General features: G+C 38.7%; 1 protein-coding gene across 2 annotated transcripts in view; it reads right to left on the bottom strand.

Annotated features, from left to right (window-relative positions):
• The window catches only part of TNKS (tankyrase), a 281,917-nt gene that overhangs the window by 72,851 nt on the left and 186,061 nt on the right, over nt 1-23,005 (bottom strand). For both annotated transcript variants that reach the window (XM_089670593.1, XM_089670594.1), the window contains exons 7-13: nt 16,121-16,187; nt 15,662-15,848; nt 13,382-13,503; nt 9,368-9,459; nt 7,208-7,286; nt 4,677-4,848; nt 3,559-3,638 (exon numbers count right to left, since the gene is read on the bottom strand). In XM_089670593.1, coding sequence (XP_089526719.1) covers nt 3,559-3,638; nt 4,677-4,848; nt 7,208-7,286; nt 9,368-9,459; nt 13,382-13,503; nt 15,662-15,848; nt 16,121-16,187 — 799 coding nt within the window. The remainder of the gene's footprint in view (nt 1-3,558; nt 3,639-4,676; nt 4,849-7,207; nt 7,287-9,367; nt 9,460-13,381; nt 13,504-15,661; nt 15,849-16,120; nt 16,188-23,005) is intronic.

Raw genomic sequence — 23,005 nt, 5'->3', positions numbered from 1 at the left:
AAGCATTTTCACCTCTCTCACCTGTACCTAGGTGCATGGCCAACAGAGACACTGCAAAAGTCCAGTAGCAAAAAAAAAAAGAAAAAAGGCCAGCACACCATCAAAGAAAAAAAAAAAAAAAAAAAAAAAAAGAATCAAATATTTTTTCCCCTCAAGCTGTTGTGCACCACGTCTAATTGTTTTAATATACTGTATGTTTCAATCTTACCAAAACCTTCAAGAGGAACTAATTTGCTACAATTCAAGTTGTCTCTCCTACTTCAACAATGTCAAGTTGAAAGGCATTCAGGTGGTGCATTGGGCAAACCAATAGGGCCTTATCAAGCAATTTGGTTTCCCCTAATGGTCAACTGTAGAGGATAATTATTGGACTAGTCTGTCGTTTCTTACGGTCCCTTGCAGGTCTTCAGTTTGCTCTACTTTTAATGTTCATGCCCTCCTTCCCTGTTCCTGTGTCTATGACATGTGTCTTCTTTTAAAAAAAGGAATGTGGTAGTTGAGGATGGCACTTGTGGTTTATCACTTTTACATGACAGATTTTTGGTAAGGAGGCATAGTTAATTACAAGCACAGATGTGAAAAGAAACTCAACTGAGAAGGCAAGCTCAAAACATTGCGGCCCCTCAGGGTGGACCTCCTTCTACACAACTTTGAGGACCTAGCAGAAGACTGAACCCTTCCCTACTCTATTGAAAATGGATGAATCCATTTGGGAAGGGGTTCGTTTTTAGTAAACTCTTCAAAACCAGGTCATGTGTTCCGCCTATCAGTGCTCATCAGTGCTGCATATCAGTGCAGCCTCATCAACGCACATTAATGGAGAAAAATTACCTGTTTGCAAAATTTTATAATAGAAACAAAGAAACTTTTTTTTCAAATTTTTTTGCTCTTTTTTTTGTTTATAGTGCGAAAAATAAAAACACCCAGTGCGGATTAAATACCACCAAAAGAAAGCTCTATCTGCGTGATAAAAATTTAATATGGGTACAATGTTGCATGACCGCACAATTGTCATTCAAAGTGCGACAGAGCTGACAGCAGAAAATTGGCCTGGGCAATGGGCCCAGTAGGCAAGTGGGTAAAAATAAAAGTATCACACACAATACGCATTTTAGCAACACACAGGAACCTGTCTCTTACAACTGCAGTGAAAGCTTTTTGAAACAAACCAACTATTTTAAGAATGGCTCTTAGCCATATTTTAAGGATACACCTTTAGCTGAACTCACTGGTTGTCATGGTTACACTAATTCAGGATCAGCACTGGTCTGTAGCATTCTTAAAGTAAAAGTAGAAAGGCAATTTAAAATATGGGAGTCGCCATCTCAAACAACTTTTTAAAACTGCTAAAAACATTTTTTTTTTCTTAGTAAGCTCTATTTGTTCTCCGGATAGATGTCTTAGAACGGCATAGATCTGACAAATTTACTTATATAAAAACGGACCAATAAACAGAATTTCACCCTCCACAGAAGTATGTTTATCACAAAGCCCAGGAACACAGAATGCTATTTAGATTAGAAGTGCTCTAATTCAGTTCTTAACAACTCATGACAGTACAGGTTTTTCAGTTATCACTAAACACTCCTAAATGAGAATATTTTGCAGTTCACTAGCAGCTTCTGTAATATATGAGAGGAAAATTACATGTTAAGCCATAGTTGATTTCCTGACAAGAATATCTGAACTGGCATTTGCCAATGCTAGCACAATTAAGGCACTTAAACTTTTTCTTATATTGAGGACAAGTGCTTAGCAATCTTGCTTTCGTTTGCTGGGATCCTGTGTTTGACTCCATCAGACACACAATCAATGAAAATATATATATATATATATATATATATTTTTACACAATTTTATTAAAAAAAAACCCACAGAAAAACAAAGAAAAAAAAAAAAAAAAAAAAAAAAAGAAGATTCCCAGGCACATTAGATGGCAATCGTGCAAAGCTTATCAATATCAAATTAAGTCCATGGTGGAAATGGGGAACAAAACGTGTTTACACCAAGATGGGATGTTCCAGTCTACGGTAAGTAAATTGCCAAGCTGTTGACATGTCTGAGGCTGAAAGTGCTCCCATTCATAGTAATGTACAGTAAGCAGAAACAAAAATAGGAGTACCCAAAAGGTTTACTAGTTAAAAATCACAAGCAGAAGGCACTAGTATTAAATACAATCTTCTCTTCAGCTTTTGCAAAGGAAAATGAGGGGTAGAATATACAAGCCTGCATTGTTAATAGCACAACACAGAATGTATCCTTGGGGCAAACAAAAGCCAGTGTTCAAAAAAAAGACTTGAAAATCTAATGTGAATAAATCACCAGAACCAGATGGCTTACACCCAAGGGTTCTCAAAGAACTTAGCAATGTTATAGCCAGACTGTTGTCCCCAATCTTTAAGAACAGCTTACCAACTCGAATGGTACCAGTTGATTGAAAGTGAACTTGGTGCCAATATTCAATGCCAAGACATATATGTGGAAACTAGAGACCAATCAGCATAACATCAATAGTATGTAAACTACTGAAAGGGATGTCAAGGTGCCATATGCAAGAATTTGCTAATGAAAATGGAATCATTAGTATTAATCAGCATGGATTCATGAAAAAATGTTCTTACTAGACCAACCTCTTTACATTCTCTAAGGAAGTAATCTAATATCTAGACAGAGGATGGCCTGTGGATGTGGTGTATCTACATTTCCCCAAAGAATTTGATACAGTACACCATAAAAGCTTAATTTATTGAGGTCTGTTGGCACTGATGAAAGTATATGTTCCTGGACAGAAAACGGGTTACCAGAGATCATCTAGAGGGTGATGATAAAAAGCGGATATTTTGAAGGGACTGGAGTTGTAAGTGGGGTACCCCAAGGCTCTATTCTGGAACCAATTCAGCTTACCTTGCTCATAAATGATATAGAGGTTGAAATATAAACTTCAATCTGCTGTTTGCAGACAATACAAAGCTAAGCAACTACATGGCAAATGATTAATAATGTTGAAAAATGTATAGTCATGCACTTGAGGGCTAAAAATATGAATTCAAGTTACTCATTAGGGAGAGTACCTCTGAGGGAATCAAGGATGGATATTGGTTGCAACATGACAAAATGTGGAAAATTTCAAGGGGTATGAATATTTTTTCAAGGTATTGTATAACTTCTTAAAGAGGATATATTGCTTCTTTTCCATATAAATAGTAAATAAGCAGTAGAAAAACTACACATTGCCTTTAGCCATCGCAAAAGAAGCACAGAGTTTAGAGACTGAATAAGGGTATTTAGGCTACCATAAAAGGAGGATTTTGTTTATTTTACCTGCCTTTTTATGCTCACAGCTTCCAGTGTTTATAGTCTCTTTAAATTAAATACCTTGAGTTGACAATAGATATAAACTTCTGAATGTTCGTTTTGCGAATATATTTTTCAAAATATGTAATTATTACTTCAGGAAACCGACTCACATGCAAAACTAAACTCAGTTTCTGTGTGGAATTCTACTTCAAATATTAAAATAACCATTGCGAATGGTTATAAGGCACAACTGTATTTTACCTTTACAGTATCCAAGTCTCCAGCTTTTGACGCTTCAAGTAGTCTGTAATCAACATCAGATGTTCGGACAGGTGTGCTCTCTAGTATTAAAAAAAAAAAATAATAAATAAATAATTATATATATAAGTTATACCTGCTCAATAACATTATGTAGTTAGACAGCACATTTGATAACCACTGCTAATTTGATCAGGAAACGAGAGCAACCAAAACACAGCAGTTAAAATGGGCCCGTACACACCAGACAGCAGGGCGTTCCGTGGGGGTTTCCTGCCTCACGTTCAAAATGCGCTGCAGTTGCCATCTGCAGCGGGGGTAAATAATAAGTTAATGGTACCCCAGATGCAGGTCACAAAGGCAGAGCGTTTGACAGGAGTGGAGCACATGGTGTAAAAGTACCATGCAATCCGGTTGCATCACGTTTCTAAAAGTAGTGCATGCACTACTTCTGGTGCGATGCGGTGTGATTTCAGCTCATTCAAAATGAATGAGCTGAAATCGCACTGCACAGACCTGCATGTGAATTGCACAGGAATATATACAGGTGTTAAACAAAAAATGGAAACATTCCATAATTTGCAGGTATGAAAGTGGTATTGTTTTGAGTTGAAAGTGATGAGACACCTAGCTAACAGGCGGGAAGCCTCACTTTTAAAACAGTCAGAGAGTTGTGTCAGACTACTGAGCTACAAAGGGGCAAATTGCGGGTACCCACTTAGCTAGTGGCTCTGTGACTGAAGTTGCCAACTTATTTGCCGTGTCGTGAGTTACAGTATCAAAGGTTATGACGGCAGTATCTGGGAAAACGTCATCTGATAAGAATAAGCACGGTTGACATGGTCAACTGACCTAAAGAGACAAAAGCACACTGTGCAGGATTGTGACCCAGAATAAGAAAACAACTGCTGCAAAAGTGATTGCAGAGCTCAATCTCAGTTCAGTGAACACTGAATCCTGTGAACTTTGACTTCTTGTCCACAGTCACTCAGCAATACCTCAACATGCTTTGACTGTAAATGCATCATCTAAAATTATGCTACGTACACTAGCAGTGTGCAATATGTTATGCTTTCCTAGTGCATAACTTTAGTTAACGTCTAGAAGGTATGTTCACTTACCACTTAGAATTTGCTGTACAGCTTCATTTCCCATCTGCGCCGCTGTAAATCCTTGCAAAGAGATGATCGATGCATCTGAGCCAAAACTTAACAGGAGACGACAGGTCTGTAGGTGCCCCGCCAAAGCAGCTCTATGCAATGCTGTTTGCCCAAGCGTGTCCAGAGCGTTCATCTGAACAGTAAACACAAGCACGCATTATAACAAATGCCTAATAAACTCCATGAAAAACAAATGTGCAATGGTGCAATCCCAAACTGAAGAACTAGTAATTTGTCACTGACAACTCTGAATAAACAATTTTTATTTACATATCTCTAGACCTGCAAGCATAAAAATGAGCTCAGAACTAAAGCAGCTGCAAAACTTTAAATCAAAATCAGAGTTTATTGTAAGATTGCTACAATAAAGCTTACATTTTGATCGTAACAATAAAATACATGTAGAAAACCACTACGCAGGCCGCGACAGGTACTGAAAGGGTTACTCAGGGCATAAATCTTAAAGTGGAATTACACTATCTGAACACCACAAAACAAAAACACTATTTAATTCATTTTTAGTATTCAAAGCAAACTCCCCATCCATCCATGTCTCCATGCTTTGTTTTGCTGAGAAATCACTTTGAAAAACACTCCCGAGCATTTCTGGCAGTGGCCATCTTGAGTAAAGGCAGATGATTCATATAGCATTTACTTCCTGGAATCCATGTGCCCTTAACTCATGCATGAAAGCAGGAGGGTGTGTCTAGCCGAGAAAGCCCCTCCTCTCCTCCTAAAGACTCCTGCGATTTTTGCCATCAATTGCCTAGGCATGAAAACCAGGAAGGAACCGAAGAAATGGATAAAACAAGTTTAAAACAGGTAAATATAATACCTTCCTATCTATTTACTAATGCTAGCAGCATATGAATTAAAAATAGACACTGTTGATTGAGAGAGTGAAGTTCCACTTTAAAGACATCAATTTTCACATACAAAATTTTCAAGGTTATAATAACTTGCCTCAGACCTCTGTATCCACTGCTGTACTCCTTATTAACATGTACATATAACTTCCAACTAAAAGCATATCAGCCTCAACATCATTGTGGGGAAGGATGCTTGGGTTAATCAATGTATCAGTAACCCAAGCATCCTTCCTTCCAACAACTGCAACTCAATTAAGACTCCCTTGCATCATTCCTCTCTTCACCATCATTACCTGATGAACTACCTGCTACCCACTCCAAAATTAACAATCTGAACCAATATAATCTAAGAATCACTGGCTAATCTGTCCCATGAATGCTGAAAAAGTGGCTTTCCCTTCCCCTTACAAAACTAGCCTTCTCTCTTCTCCAACATCACTACCCAGAGAGCTTCTCCCTCCCACCATCATTGCCCAAGTCACCACCCATTCCCAAACAATTAAGGGACGAATTTCCAGCTTCAATAGCTAACCCACTATCCCCACACTGAGTTTTCTCAGTCTTGTGCTACTTACCCCAAAGTATCACTAAGCTGTAAATCCCAAAAGCTTATACAAACTTGAGATCCCTTCCATTTATCACACGCCATGTCTGCAGCACAAAATGACCTATCAATCAACAGTTTCAAAACCATTTGAAAACAATCTAAATGACCACATCCTTGTTAACATTTTTACAGTGGCATTACCACACAGTTCCAACTACTTTGTATCATTGAGTTTAACTTCCCAATCCTAAAATCAGGTTCATGGATTAAGCAAACTACAGCAGCACTTTTATAGAATATTTTTTTTTTTTTTTAAAGTATATACAGATTGTTAACACATATCTGTCTCACTTTCTGTCAGAAGTATGCACTAGGAAATTCAATAACCAACAAGATGCTATGTTTACAACAGTATCAGTGCTACATTGCTTCCTAGAATTACATTACAATAAAACAAAACCATAAAGACACATAGCACCACAGCTCGGTCCCACCTTCGCTCTCTCCTCATTGGCTCACTGACTGATTGACAGCAGTGGGAGCCATTGGCTCCTGCTGCTGTGTCTCAGCCAATGAGGGGGGAGAGAGAGAGAGAGAGAGAGAGAGAGAGACCGACCCGGACAGCCGAGGCTCTTGTGCACATCACTGGATCGAGAGGGGGCTAAGGTGAGCATTTGGGGGGTGGGGGTCTGCGGGGTGAGCAGCACACAGGTTTTGTACCTTCATGCATAGAATGCATGAAAGTAAATAACCTTCAGCCTTAGTGCCTGATATAAACTCTACTAAACTGTGGTACGTCTTTTGTGTATCGTAGATTGGTGGAAGTGTGACAGAACCAAAATTGTTGATATTCATGGAACCGCTTCCTTGCTGTAATACAACCACTCTTTTAGCTCTTAAACTACATCAGACAGTTGGGCCTATTTGGTTGATAGGTCAAAACTACAAAAGAGTGTAACCCTTCCACACTAAAAAAAGGTTGGGTGCAGTTACAACATATGCTTTTTTTTCTAAGTAACGAACACACAAAATGGTCTCTAACTATATAAGAAACACACAAATAAGCTTAATATTACCTTTGCTCCATGCTTATGCAAAACCTCCACGACGTCATTGTGTGCTCTCTCAGCAGCTATATGAAGTGGTGTCATAAAACTAAAGAAATAGAAAGTAATTCTCATTTAAACGTATGGTAAATACCAAATATCACACTACAGCAATTTCTTCAGATAGCAAGCTATAGTAATTTAATGGCAACTTCAAAAGGCAAAAAGCTTGGAAACCTATGAAAAAAATAGGTTTTAACAAGAAAAAAAAAAAAAACCTGTATGTAAATTCCTTAATGTTGATTACATAGACCACTGGGAAAAACGTTTGCTAGGGCTTTCCCATATAACTCTGCTTGTGAGGCTTCAGCTTTTTAGCAGGCAGCAAAGAGTGATCAAGGCACAGAGTAGAGGAGAAATTCCTATCATCTTAATTGTACAAAACAAGACACAGAACTGATATTCATAGACCATGGGACGTAAACAAGCAATAAAACTGAGGGGTGGGCAACAACATAGTAACCTGAAACTGCCAACCGGCCCACAAGAAACCTCATAACCGAATAACCTGAATAAAATACTCAGATTGCAGCTTGAAGCAACCAGTGACTGAAACGTGCATCAACTGATGCCTGAACATTCACCTGGAAGAACTTGGAGGAAAAAAAAAAAAAAAAGTATAAATAGAGAGGACCATGTGGCTGAAAAGCCCAGGAGACACCAACAGTCCTAATGGAATGGGTTCTGATGGGAAAGAGAGCAACTTTCTCCTTAAGGGAGAAGATTCTGTAGATGAGTTGTCTGATCCACCTCGTAATGGTGAAGCGGGACGCAGGGTATCTATGAGGCCCTCCAGACAGAAAAAAAGGGACTAACAATTGTGAAAAAAAAAAAGCGTGGCTGCCACAGACTCTGACAGCCTTAACCACATCCATGCAATGTAAGACAGTTTACTTGGCATGTTCTGGGACGGGACAGAGGGAAGGGTGTACAATGTCCTCATTGAGGTGAAAGGAGCAGATCACCTTAGGTAAGGAGAAAATCTTGGTCTCAAAACCACCCTGTACTTGTGCAAAACAAGAAGGTGCTGTTTGCAAGATAGAGCTACTAACTTTGAGACACCTAACAGTGTCACTTTACAGTGTAAAGTGAATACATTCCAAGCAGACACATACCCCGAAATGGATTGGGAGGCACTGCTACTATTGCTGTATTGGGAGAAAGTGAAAAGGTTGATTGAAGAATCTGAACATAAAATATTTAACTAGTTAAGGGAGAAGAGGTCCATCACCCTAGGACACTACAAAAAAAAAAAAGTAGGGTAGGGTTATATGACCGAGAGTGTCCAATCACCTTAAGGTACAAGCCTATAACCCAGGGTCTATGAATACTTAGTCTGTGTCCTGCACTTTATAATTAAGATAACACATTTGAAGTTTTTACTGAAAAGTTAAAAGTATAACTAAAAGGCAAAACTTGTTATGCTCTGGATAAAGTGGAGAGAGATTAAAATCCCGGTCAGGTTTTTATTACTGTCTGTGCACGTGTTAGGGAGATTCACCCCCACTATTAGTCCTGTTTACTATAATCACTGAAAATAAAAGAAAATCCCAAATTTTTGGTTGTCCCCAGAACAGGAAGTGTGAATATCTTCCAATAGGGACACTAGTTCTGGTGACAACCAGGGCTTCCCTCACTTTAGAGGGCTTTCCTTTCACTTCCTGTTTTGCCTATGGGTCAGGAATTGAAGGGAAATCTCCCCAATGGGGCACACATGGCATTAATAAACCTTACAGGGGTTAACACGCTCCCTCATTCTATCTCAAAAAAAAATCTTTTTGCCTATAGTACTACTTTAACAGCATTAATTTTTTTTATATATATGTGCCTAGAGATCAGCTTCAGACTACATGAATTCAAGTGTAAAATATTTATATTTCAGGAAACTGAAGTTCCATTTCAGTTCGCTGGTCAAATTTGCAGATGAAACATGACATTTCATTAAAGTTTTAGGATGAAGTTCCAGCAAAGGTAATGAAAAAGATACTCTTGATTAACAATTAAAACCTATACTAGATTTTGCAAGAATCCAGGCTTTACTGACATGATTTAAGACAAAAACTAGCAAAGGCTTGGAACAATCTAACATTCACAGTGCTATGAATCATGTAACACAAACAGAAAACGTACTCTTTGTTTTTCTCATTAACACTGGCTCCTTTCCGAAGCAACAACTCTGTTATCTGCTTTCTTTTGGGATGTAACGAAGCCACCGCGCAGTGCTGCAAAATGTATTTAATGTGAGTTATGCAAAAAGAAAAAAATATCTATTTATATAGAAAATATATATACACACATATACACACACACACGCACATACCTAAGGAGGACTTTCTATAAAGTACAGAGATGGAAACCTTCAGTAATTTATCAAAAGTCTGGATCAGATAAACAACATACTGAGCAAAAAACGCAACAGTGATCAATTGTACATTATGCTCCTCTGAAAACTAGTTTGATTTTATAACGGAAGTGCCAAGGATGAGCAATGCCCGTGTCATCTCTGCAAGCAAGAAGTCAGAGAATAAATTGTTTTTTTTGTACACTAGGCTGAACCCAAACACTGCCTCCAGAAACTCAAACTTTCTACTAGATAGTGAAAAGAACAGATCATAGGAGGAAAGAAAATGCTAAAAAGGTGTTTTCCATTTAATAAGACAAATATATTTTAAAATATTGCCATTCAGCACATATAGATATGTTAAATGATAAAATATTTATGGATTAGGAGAAAATGATTTAGAGAAGAACACGGTACACAGCGAAAAGCAAAAAATTCGATAAACTGTTTTGTGCGTTATATGATGTACATAAACCGTGGGTAACTCTACAAATGATCAAACATCAACAGCACAACTAAACTATATTTTCCAGAGTTAAAAAAAAAAATAAAAAAATGTCTTCAAAAAAGGCCTGTTTACAGAAATATATATTTTTTGGAAACGCCAAATTTTATGGCCATATAATGAATAGTGGCGGAACATAAATAATGAAGGTGTTCGCTTTTTCCAGACACATACACAGCTCAAATACACAGTGTGTACATGATCAAGTAGTGTTTTTATCTGGATTTTTCAGTCAAAATACAGCAAGTGAACAAGGATAGACAATGTAATTCAGGATAAACATATCTGCACAATCCTCTGTAATGCTCAATGTCCATTCACTTATAGAAACAAAGCTGGGAATGGATGTAACTATCTTGGTCTGGACAACACTATTTAATACATTGGTGTTTTTCATGCAATCAATGCAAAGAGACCACACTGCCAGTTGTTTACATAACTGCAAAAGAGAACACACAAATGAACACTGAGCTTACTTTGTAGCTGAGGTTTAAGGATAAGTTCACCTTTTGTACAAAAATAATAAATGCACTTTTTTTGCAGGTAAAAAAAAAAATGTGCATTTATTATTTTTGTCCAAAGGAGCCTGGAAAGCATTGCACAAGCGATCAGTAGATCGCTGATGCCATGCAGGTCTCCTGCAGACCTGTCAGAATATCTGCTTGCTGTACAGCACACAGCACTGTGGTCGTTCACTGAAAACTACAAGCCAACAGCCGCTAAGGCAGTCGGGACTTGTAGGCATTAATTCACAGAACTCTGTGAATGAGTGACGCGGCCGTGCGGAAGGTGCCCTGCACAGCCGCGCTGTTTTCAAATCTGACAGAAAGTATGGGGAACCTTCTTCTCATACTATCTGTCGGGGGGGGAGAGACGCAGCTGCAGCTATGGGAACATGTTACATGTTCCACCCTAAAAATGGGTGAACATGTAACATGTTCCAAAGGTGAACTTATTCTTTAAGGCTAGGTTCACACTGGGCCGCACATGGACAGCTGTGAAAGTCATCTTCACCAGGGATAAGTGTGATGCAGGTTTCAGTGCATCGCAGTGCTTTTTTCTTTTTCCCATCACCTGGGGTGTCACGCAGAAACACTTCATTCGTGTCATGATGCAGTGTGCCGCTATAGGATGACATGCAGGCCCATTCTGTGTGCTATGGAAAAAAGCGATGGAAAATATTTTTTTCTATGTGCTATAACGGTGATCTGCATTTATCCACTGCGGAAAACCGCAGGTTACTGCACATGGTGTGCACAAGCCCTAGGGCTGCATTCTCACCTGGGCAGAGCGAATTTCAGTCTTTTTTTTTTAGTATTTTTACGCTTGTATACAAGCATTTTAGAGTTGCATTTCAGGCATTTTACATGGGCATTCAAGCTTCAGGTGTTTTGTTTTAGCCAAGTACTAGAAAGAGGAGACCAGTTTTTGGAAGCCAAAAAAAAATGCATGGATATAGATGCAAAAACATTTGATTCAAGTGTTTTTAGGCGTTTACATTCAAAAATGCCCAATTCTAGCTCAAGTAGCTCATGTAGCTTTTGGAGCATCAGGCATCAAGCTATAGGCACCAGAGTGTTCATATGTGAAAAGCCACCATAAAATACATATTATGGATGAGGAGTGTCAAGAGCTTTGAACTACAAAAGGTTAAAGATTTAGAAGATGGGCTTCTTGCATTGTATGTTAGTGGGAATTGACTTAGCATTTCCTAATGCCTGGTACACACTATGAGGGGCGTGCAGGGAGGTCTCTGTACTAATTATGCCGTTACCACAGCGATGTCCCCGCTGAGGTATTGTGTTGTCAGGGAGACTGAACGAATACATATGTGAAATATCATCTAAAACATAAATTGTGCAGAGTTATGGGTGGGGCTACCCAAAAAGTAACTTTTTAACTTTTCAGTTAGTATGTGGAAAAAAATAATACACACGATGTATAAACAATTTTCCAATAATCTTCCAAAAGTTGTTAAAAAAAAATAAAAAAAATTAAAACCCAGTGTATAGCAATGCTGATATAAGAGGCGCTGCTCAGACCTCTTATAACGTGGAGGTCTCTGGAAGGGTGATCGCATATGCTTGTTGTTGCGGTATGTGATGTGTTGAAGAGGGATTTTTTTCTGGATATATCAGCATTACTAAACACTGGATTTTAATTTTCTTTTCTTTCACTAATCACTTTTGGAGGATTATTGGGAAGTTGTTTACTGATTATAGTGTGTGTGTGTGTGTGTGTGTTATCTTTTTCCACATACTAATTGAAAAGGAAATCGTTTTGGGTAGTCTCACCCATAACGCTGCACAATTTATGTATAGATGATATTTCACATATGTAGTGCCTAAATGCATGGAATTTGTATACTTATTATAATGCATGTTGCTATAAATAAGAGATAAATGGAGAGAGGTGTGTATGAAGGGGGGTGGGGGGGTTGAGTAATAGAGAGAGGAGGAGGAAAAAGAGGCACAGAGACGGAGCGATAGAGAGAGGTATAAGGAGAAATAAGAAATTGTTTTTATATATAGTATATACGGACATGTGCATATACTGGGACTTTGCAGTTTGTCTTATATTTCTTGCAACTCAGAGACTAACAGAATATCTGCATCTCTCCAGCTTCTTCCTCTCCCAGTCTCAGCAGTGTGGCGCTCACAGGGGAAGGAGAAAGCTGAGCATAGTGAAATGTTAGTTCGTCTGCCAACCCCTTCTATACAAGCACAAAGACAATGATTCATGGGACTTGTAGTTTCTTATTAGCTTAGTGAACTACAATGCCAGATGGCACTGCCAGAAGGAAGCAGGAAGAGAAGCTTTGAGTGCATTTTTAAAATTACTCACAAAAATGAGATATCTAGAACATGGGTGAGTAAATTTTTTCAAAAAAATATTTTGCACATTAAAATTGATATCAATGTTAGGCATGATTTATGATGGAATTAGATTGTTAGTGCTGAAGGTGAACTTACACTTTAAAGTAAACTTTTAAAAATTTCCACAAATAAAATTTGTATATAACTAAAAGGGATAGATTTGTTGCCCGTCTAAGATCTAAATCTTTTTTAAGGTGTTATATTAAGTTTCCACTGCATATTACAAATGTTAACCCAACACACAAAGATAAAAAAAATAATCGGCTAGAATTATTTAATATACTAAAAATATAACCGCAGTATTTTGCAAACATGTCCTGGTGAAAGCTACACAAAATTTTGAAAAATAATTTTCATGTAGGGGAAATGTAAATTATTCCATAATTTTTCCAAAGAAGAGGGACCAAGCCTTATTTTATTACCAATGCTGTCTCATGAGACTGCGGTTGTTTAAAATTAATGATCTCCAAAGCTAGTGTTTTTTTCACTTTTGCCAGGTCTGCCTCTCTGGCTGCTTGCAGCAAAGAATGCCCTTTGAATTCATCTGAAATTCAAACAAAGATAATGGTATGATTTATTAATGGACCACGAGTACAGTTTTGCAGATAATAAAAATACAAATAAAGTGAAATAACACAAAAAATAGTTAATACACAAAAAAACTGTCACCATTTCTCAAGTTGTGGAAGAAGCATCACACTGACTGCTTTCAGCTTGTTTTTGAAAGTAAGATTAATCGATCAAGGCAACACACCACAATTATTGTCAAATAATAATAAGCATATAAAAGAAGATTATATAAAATGTTGTTGACAGGTTGCCTTGATATTTTTGCTTAAAGAGAAATTTCACCCAAAAAGGGAAGTTCTGCTTTACCTCTTCTTGACCCCCCTCCTCTACCACTTTGGCATGCTTTTTTTTCTGGGAGCAGGTATCTATTTCTGACAGTTGCCCACTCCTACATCCTCTCAGATCATCTGAGCAGAAGTGCACTCTCCCCCTATATATTTATTATATCTTTCATGTGACAACACTGAAGAAATGACACTTTGTTACAATGTTGCGTAGTGAGTGTACAGCTTGTATAACAGTGTAAATTTGCTGTCCCCTCAAAATGACTCAACACACAGCCATTAATGTCTAAACCATGGGTAACAAAAGTGATTACACCCCTAAGTGAAAATGTCCAAATTGGGCCCAATTAGCCATTTTCCCTCCCCGGTGTCATGTGACTCGTTAGTGTAACAAAGTCTCAGTTGTGAATAGGGCACAGGTGTGTTAAATTTGGTGTGATCGCTCTCACTCTCTCATACTGGTCACTGGAAGTTCAACATGGCACCTCATGGCAAAGAACTCTCTGAGGATCTGAAAGAAAGAATTGTTGCTCTACATAAAGATGCCCTAGGCTATAAGAAGATTGCCAAGACCCTGACACTGAGCTGCAGCACGGTGGCCAAGACCTTACAGCGGTTTAAAAAGGACAGGTTCCACTCAGAACAGGCCTCGCCATAATCAAACAAAGAAGTTGAGTGCACATGCTCAACGTCATAGCCAGAGGTTGTCTTTTGGAAATAGACGTATGAGAGCTGCCAGCATTACTGCAGAGGCTGAAGGGGTGGGGGGGGTCAGCCTGTCAGTACTCAGACCATACGCCGCACACTGCATCAAATTGGTCTGCATGGCTGTCATCCCAGAAGGAAGCCTCTTCTAAAGATGATGCACAAGAAAGCCCGCAGTTTGCTGAAGACAAGCAGACTAAGGACATGAATTACTGGAACCATGTCCTGTGGTCTGATGACACCAAGATAAACGTATTTGGTACAGATGGTGTCAAGCGTGTGTGGCGGCAACCAGGTGAGGAGTACAAAGACAAGTTTGTCTTGCCTACAGTCAAGCATGTGGTGGGAGTGTCCTGGTCTGGGGCTGCATGAGTGCTGCCAGCACTGGGGAGCTACAGATCATTGAGGGAACCATGAATGCCAACATGTACTGTGATATACTGAAGCAGAACATGATCTCCTCCCTTCGGAGACTGGGCCGCAGGGCAGTATTCCAACATAATGAACCCAAACACACCTCCAAGACGACCACTGCCTTGCTAAAGAAGCTGAGGGTAAAGGCGATGGACTGACCAAGCATGTCTCCAGACCTAAACCCTATTGAGCATCTGTGGGGCATCCTCAAAAGGAAGGTGGAGGAGCGCAAGATCTTTAACATCCACCAGCTCCGTGAGGTCATCATTGAGGAGTGGAAGAGGACTCCAGTGGCAACCTGTGAAGCTCTGGTGAACTCCATGCCCATGAGGGTTAAGGCAGTGCTGGAAAATAATGGTGGCCACACAAAATATTGACACTTTGGGCCCAATTTGGACATTTTCACTTAGGGGTGTACTCAGTCTTGTTGCCAGCGGTTTAGGCATTAATGGTTGTGTGTTGAGCTATTTTGAGGGGACAGCAAATTGACACTGTTATACAAGTTGTACACTCACTACTTTACATTGTAGCAAAGTGTCATTTCTTCAGTGTTGTCACAAGAAAAGATATAATAGAATATTTACAAAAATGTGAGGGGTGTACTCCTGTGAGAAACAGTAATTATCCTATGAGGATATCATTTTTCTCTTTTTCTCTGTCCTCATACAAGCAAAACCTAATATACAAATTATATTTTTTCTATGAACTGCTGGTCACTGTTATGCTTACAAGTTAATCTCTCCTTCAACTCTGGAGTAGGAGCCATATCCACAGCACTTTTTCCATGGCAGTTGACAAGTGTTGGGTCCGCTCCATGGCTCAGCAGCAAGGAACAGACTTCAACACGATTTTTTGATGCAGCCTCATGTAGTGGTGTAAATTGCCAAAGATCCATTGCATTAACACAAGCGCCATGCTGAAAACAAGTAGAAATTTGTGAGAATACATAATATTCTGCTTGTAGGATGCATTACAGTTAGCATAATTATTTAACAAACTTATAAATGTACTTGAAAAAAATATAGATGTAACAAATTCAAACAAGCAGGTAAGAAACACACTTTTAAAATAATTAACCAATGACAGTGAAATTATTTAACGGGCAGTATGCTAAAATGCTTATATTAAATGAAAAATATAAGGGAACTTAGGAAAATATACAATACTTAAAAATATACACATTTTTACCTTGAGAAGCAGCTCAGTTACTTCAAAGTGTCCATAGGAGCAAGCATTATGTAGAGGCACCAGTCCACTAGATGCAAACAAAGAAAAAAAAAAAGCTATTCATATATTGTCTAACATATGCTAATAAAATGTATTCAAATTGTACTGCTTGCACACAATATTAGAAAAGGAGAGGGGAGCATTATTCAGTTCTGTTGCACAGCAAGACCTTGCTAAACAAGAGCTGCAAGACAGATTTTGTGACAGATTTACTAAAAGGTTACAAATTGATTCATAAATTCCTTTCAGAACTGCTCTAACATAGCACTACAACAGAATGACATCTGACCCGGCTACTTCTTCATTTTGCATCTCTTTACAGAACACATCAGTCTCATCTTCAGTTAAAAATCTGCTGCAGACCTTTGCAAATCTATCTTGGTTGGTTGCCTGGGATTACAGGAACAGGGGTCAAAATTTTGACTTTGGTAAAGGAGACGCAGCATGACTGCATCTTACTGTATCTCAAATCTGCTTGATTAAGGCCCCCTATTGCTATTGTCTTGTAATTTATTCTTCAAATGTAGACACTCCCAAAAAATTTAAATTTAAATTTTTATGTGGGCTTTAATTCAACGTAATGATAGTTTTCAGTGCAATAAAGGTAGTAAAGCTTGAAGAGAATCTTCAGTCTGTTTAAAAAAAAATAAATAAAAAATAAAACTCCGCAGCAACAAATACTGTAGCTGCTGACTTTTAATAAAGACACTTACCTGTGTGGAGATGTGTTCTCTGAAATCTCCATCAGAGTGCCAGACAATGAAGCCTGATTTGTCATGTCTGGGTTTGGCGGTTGCCAGGAGAACGGTACTTGCCTGACTGCACTGTGCCAAGTGTAAAGTTTGGTGCAGGGGGGATTATGGTGTGGGGATGTTTTTCAGGGGTTGGGCTTGGCCCCTTAGTTCCAGTGAAGGGAACTCTTAAGGCATACCAAGACATTTTGGACAATTTCCTGCTCCCAACTTTGTGGGAACAGTTTGGGGATGGCCCCATCCTGTTCCAACATGACTACGCACCAGTGCACAAAGCAAGGTCTATAAAGACATGGATGAGCAAGTTTGGGGTGGAGGAACTTGACTTGCCTGCACAGAGTCCTGACCTCAACCCAATGGAACACCTTTGGGATGAATTAGAGCGGAGACTGAGAACCAGGCCTTCTCGTCCCGACATCAGTGCCTGACCTCACAAATGCTCTTCTGGAAGTATGGTCAAACATTACTATAGACACACTCCTAAATCTTGTGGACAGCCTTCCCAGAAGAGTTGAAGCTGTTATAGCTGCAAAGGGTGGGCCAACTCAATATTGAAACCTACGAACTAAGACTGCAATGCCATTAAAGTTCCTGTGTGTGTAAAGGCAGGTGTCCCAAATACTTTTGCCAATATAGTGTATATTTCAGACAATTTTCTTTCTTTGGATAGTGAATAGCTAGAGTTAGAGAATAGAATAATATCTCTGGGGCAGAAAGTGAGTAAAAATCTCAAACAAGGATAAAGACAGCAATGAAAACACAGTGAGAGAGGTTTACTAAAACTGGATAATGAAAAATGTGGCACATCTCTGCATAGAAACCAATGAGCTTCCGGGTTTTGACATTTTGGACAATTTCATGCTCCCAACTGTGTGGGAACAGTTTGGGGATGACCTCTTCCTGTTCCAACATGACTGCGCATCAGTGTACAAAGCACGGTCCATAAAGACACGGATGAGCAAGTTTGGGGTGGAGGAACTTGACTGGCCTGCACAGAGTCCTGACTTCAACCCTATAGAACACCTTTGGGATGAATTAGAGAGAGATATATATATATATATATATACACATACACACACACTTCACACAGCATACAGGTTGCAGTAATTTCAGGGACAGTGAGGCTGCAGTGGAATGGTAAGTGACTTCATTCATGTCTTTGCACAGCAGGCTTTTTGTAAACTGCTTACAATAATCATATGATTTAAAGTGGAAATAGCAAACCCTTCCTTCCACTTTAAACCTATCAAATTAACTCCCTGCAATAAGTTACACCAGCCTTTTTCAACCAGGGTCCCCTGAAGATTCTTCAGGAGTGCCTTGGCAAAATGCCCAAAAATTGCATACAAGCCAGCAGGTGGATCAAGCCTGCCTTTTAGTTACACAAAGCCATAAGTTTTCATTATGCACCATTACAGCGTTCCAGCTGCCAGCATACTAACAACCAATGACGCTATCAGTTGATACGGAGGATGTCAGTCGCCTGCACGGCATCGTTGTTTGACCCTCCTCTGCCCCTCTCTGTCATTAATGGGGTCACATTAGCTGAGTAATACAGAGAAACTGCAGGAGAAGAGAAGCACTGGAATACTCATCAGTATTCATGTGCAAATGTATTTGTTTGGAAGAATAAATCCCCTCTAACATTGGGTGTCCTACATATGTGGATGTTGCTGTATTAGGTAAAACGATTTAAATAGTTTTTTACATTTTAGAATGGGGTGCTTTGAGACTGTCCATAATTTTAAAGGGTGCCTTGACTGTAAAAAGTTTGAAAAACACTGAGTTACACCATATAACAACACTGATGTGTTTAAAATGTGTAATTGATGTTTCTTTCTACCTTTTTTCTTTGAAACTCATCCATGTCACATGCCCACATTGCTTGTGAGGTTATACAAGTTCAGCAGCTGTTGGGTATGTCTAATGCCTGATGGTGACGACATATCTGGAAATGAAATGCCTAGCCAGTTGGCATGAACATTGATGGCATTTCTATATTAACCACTTGCCCTCCAAAGAATTTACCCCCTTAATGACCAGGCCTCTTTTTGCTACTCAGCACTGCACTAATTCAACTGATAATTGAACCGTTATGCAATGCTGCACCCAAACAAAATTTATGTCCTTTTTTTCCACACAAATAGAGCTTTCTTTTCGGTGGTATTTGATCACCTGTGAGCTTTTTATTTTTCGCGTTATAAACAATAAAAGACCAAAAATTTTGAAGAAAAACGATATTTTTTACTTTTGGCTATAAAAAATATATAGTAAACTCAAAGTTAGTTATAAATTTAGGCCAAAATGTATTCTGCTACATGTTTTTGGTAAAAAAACATTGAAATAAGTATATATTGATTGCTTTGTGTGAAAGTTATAGCATCTACAAATTATGGTATAGCTACTGCAATTTACGCCTTTTTTTGCTATACAGCACTGCACTAGTTTAACTGACAATTGCACGGTCATGCAATACGGTACACAAATGAAATTTATGTCCTTTTTTCACACAAATAGAGCTTTCTTTTGGTGGTATTTGATCACCTATGCGCTTTTTTTTTGGCGCTATAAACAAAAAAAGTTTTTGAGGAAAAAGAATTTTATTTGAAGAAAACATTTTCTCATTTCTGTCATAAAAAGTATCCAAAAAAACAAAAATTTTGCCATAAATTTAGGCCAAAATGTATTTTGCTACATGTTTTTGGTTAAAAAAATCCCAATAAGTGTATATTTATTGCTTTGTGTGAAAGTTATAGCATCTACAGACTAGGTATAGATAATAGAATGTACACAGCTTTTACTTTCTGATTGCCCATCATATTTCTTGAGGTGCTAAAATTCCAAGATAGTACAAACACCCCCAAATGGCCCCTTTTCGGAAAGTAGACACCCTAAGCTATCTGCTGAGAGGCATAGTGAGTCCATGGAAGATTTATTTTTTTTCCAAAAGTTTCTGAAAAATGACAAACATTTTATTTATTTATTTTTTACACAAAGTTGTCATTTAAATGATATATTTCCCACACAAGTCATGGTAGAAGCAGCAGAATGTATTTTGGGGTGTAATTCCACATATATCCGAGTATGGGGATACCACATGTGAGACTTTTTTGGAGCCTAGCCACATACAGGAGCCTGAAATCCAATGACCACTTTGAAAGCCTGAAGGTGCGCAACGTCCTCATTTCACTTCCTCACTGCCTATTACAGGTTCGAAGGCCCTGAAATGCCAGGATAGCACCAACCCCCCCCCCCCCCCCAAATTACCCCTTTTTGGAAAGTAGACACCCCAAGGAATTTAAAAAGAGGCATGGTGAGTATTTTGCAGATCTCATTTTTTCTCACAAGGTTTTGAAATATAAAAAAAGAAAAGAAAAAATATGTTTTTGTTTTTTTTTCTTTATTTTCCAAAAACTTGTGGCAACAAATGAGATTTGCTAAATACTCAACATACTTCTTATCAAATTCCTTGGGGTGTCTACTTTCCAAAAAGGGGTCATTTGGGGGGGTTTGGTGCTATCCTGGCATTTAAGGGCCTCCGACACTGTGATAGGTAGCCAGGAAGTGTAATGAGGAAATAAAGCCCTTTAAAAGCCTAAAGGTGCTTTTTGGATTTTGGGGTCCTGTACTTGGCTAGACTGCCAAAATGTTTCTCGCATGTGGTACCCCCATACTTGGGCAAAGTAGCAGAATGTATTTTGGGGAGTCATTCCAAATATACCCATGGCATGTGTGAGCAATAAATCATTTAAATGACAATTTTATGTAAATGGGGGGTGCTGCAATTTTTTATGTCACATAGTATTCGCGCAGCGATTTTTCAAATGCAATTTTGAGGAGAAAAAAACACAACTTTATTAACAATATATTGGCCAATTATTTGGTAACATATAAAAGATGATGGTATGCCATGTAAAGAGATACCAAACATGACATGCTTTAAAACTGCACATGCCCCGTGCAATGGCGACAAACTGCATATGTTTTTAATATCCATAGGCAACGTTTTAAAAGACTTTACAAGCTACCATTTTGGATTTACAGAGGAGGCTTAGTGTCAGAATTACTGCCCTTGATTTCTTGAATATTGCCAAGTCAAGATGTGCCATGCTGATAGACTCATACCCAAAAAGACTGAGTGCTGTAATAAAATCAAAAGGTGCTTCAACAAAGTATTAGTTTAAGGGTGTGCACACTTATGCAACCATATTTTAGTTTTTTATTTTTACTTCCCTCCACTTAAAAGATTTCAGTTTGTTGTTCAACTGAGTTGTACAGTTTATTGGTTACATTTATGGTGGAAAAGGTTCTGAAATGATTTCTCTTTGTCTCATTTTTTACATCACAGAAACCTGACATTTTAACAGGGATGTGTAGACTTTTTATATCCAGTGTAAAAGCTAAAAAAAAACCAAAAAAAAACTACCTGCCTGGCACCCAGAACTACATGCCCCAGGCGTCGAGCAATATAAAGTGCACATCCCTGCACCAAAAGATCCCTCCAAAAAAAGAAAATTAAATTCATTTGGATACAGTGCTGCATGATGGAGTAATCATCAGCCAAACTATCACAGCTCTGAACACTGAGAAATGACCTGGTAATAAAGAGGTATTACCGGTTGGCATTCAAGTGGTTAATTTATAGCACTCTTGGGCAATGCAGCTGCCTTTGGATTATTGGACAATGGCAAAACAAAGCCATAAGGACCTATATTATTTTTCCGTCTCCCAACAAGCCTTAATTTTGTTAGCAAGCAGTATTAGGGATGGAACAAGGGTACAGAGGGGAGGCACGTGTCTTGTGAAGTACTCCAAAAAAACCAAACACGTACAATAAAAATCCTGTTTTCTTAATCGTACACTACATGACATGGGCTCCTTTAATTCTTAGCCTGTTGGGATGACCAAAAGCAGTCTGACTGAGGGGTGGACAAAACAGCAAACAATGCCAACAAGACCGCATTTCAGATGTTATGTTAGCTCCAGTGTTGACTTCTGAAGGTTGAGGATCCATCCAAATTCCTTAAAAGTCTGCACTGACTGCTCGGCATGGGCAGACTGTGGCAAGTTGTCACGATATCCCACAATGAGAAACCCTGAGAGCAGAAAAGGCTAGGACAGGAGAGGACCCACGGTGCAGTAGCTAAACCAAATGGATGGGCAAAAAATTGGTAGTGATGTGTGCCCACAGCAAAATACATATAATGTTGATGCATCAAAAAGATAGGAATGTGTAAACAGATACATCTTATATCCACACCCAGAAAATCTCTTGGGAGAAGGGAGGCAAGGTCTGACTGGGTTGCTTTAATATGAAATTTAAGTGACAGGTGCTCCTTAAAAAGCGCTCTTGAAAATTCACCAGATTTGATGGACCCCTTGCTTTTGCAATAGAGTCAAAATATGCTTTGACTGGTGGTGGATGTTTTTCCTTTTGCCTTCCTGCTGCTTTTCCATTTTTTTCCATTTTTCCATCCAGCCATATTCTTAACATTGGATATCCAATCCTTAGCTGCATTAGTTTTCTTTTAATACACTTTTTCCCTCTATTTTAACCTTGTGATCCAGCCAGCAGATCTTTTAGTTTTCAACTTCTTTTAACAGACCAAGCTGTCCAGCTAAGGATTAAGACGAACCGGGTGCCAATAATTATCAGCTTTTATAAATTCAAGTAAAACCGATCTCACATGGAGGATTACATGACTTATCCACAAGAGTTTTACTTTTTTGCCAGTTTATTTGAATGTTTGAATGGATTTTCAGATGGCTTCATTTCCTGTAGATGACATCTCAGCTGAGATCAAATGGTCAAATCAAAATGAAGACCAACACAATTGCAGTAGTGCTCTTCATACTGGTCTCACTGTAGATGAGATCTCAGCCTCTCTTCATTTTTGCTCACCCTTCTCTACATCCTCTTCTTCTCTTTTTCTTTCTTTTCCATTCCCCTGTGTGTGTTATGTAGGGTACTAGAGCGTCTAATCCCCTTCTCTTCTGTCTGCTGGCATAGCAAACCTGCCTCTCCATGGGGCCCTCCATTTCCCCTTCTTTGAAACTCCTACTATACGAGTTGTATCCTCTATTTGGGGTATAT

Source organism: Staurois parvus, unplaced genomic scaffold (assembly GCF_062004578.1).
Source record: "Staurois parvus isolate SC_StPar_1 unplaced genomic scaffold, SC_StPar_1.0 ptg000091l, whole genome shotgun sequence".
NCBI classification, from domain to species: Eukaryota; Metazoa; Chordata; class Amphibia; order Anura; family Ranidae; genus Staurois; species Staurois parvus.
Note: the sequence above shows the minus strand (reverse complement) of the source record. Positions and strands in the feature narration are given on the sequence as shown.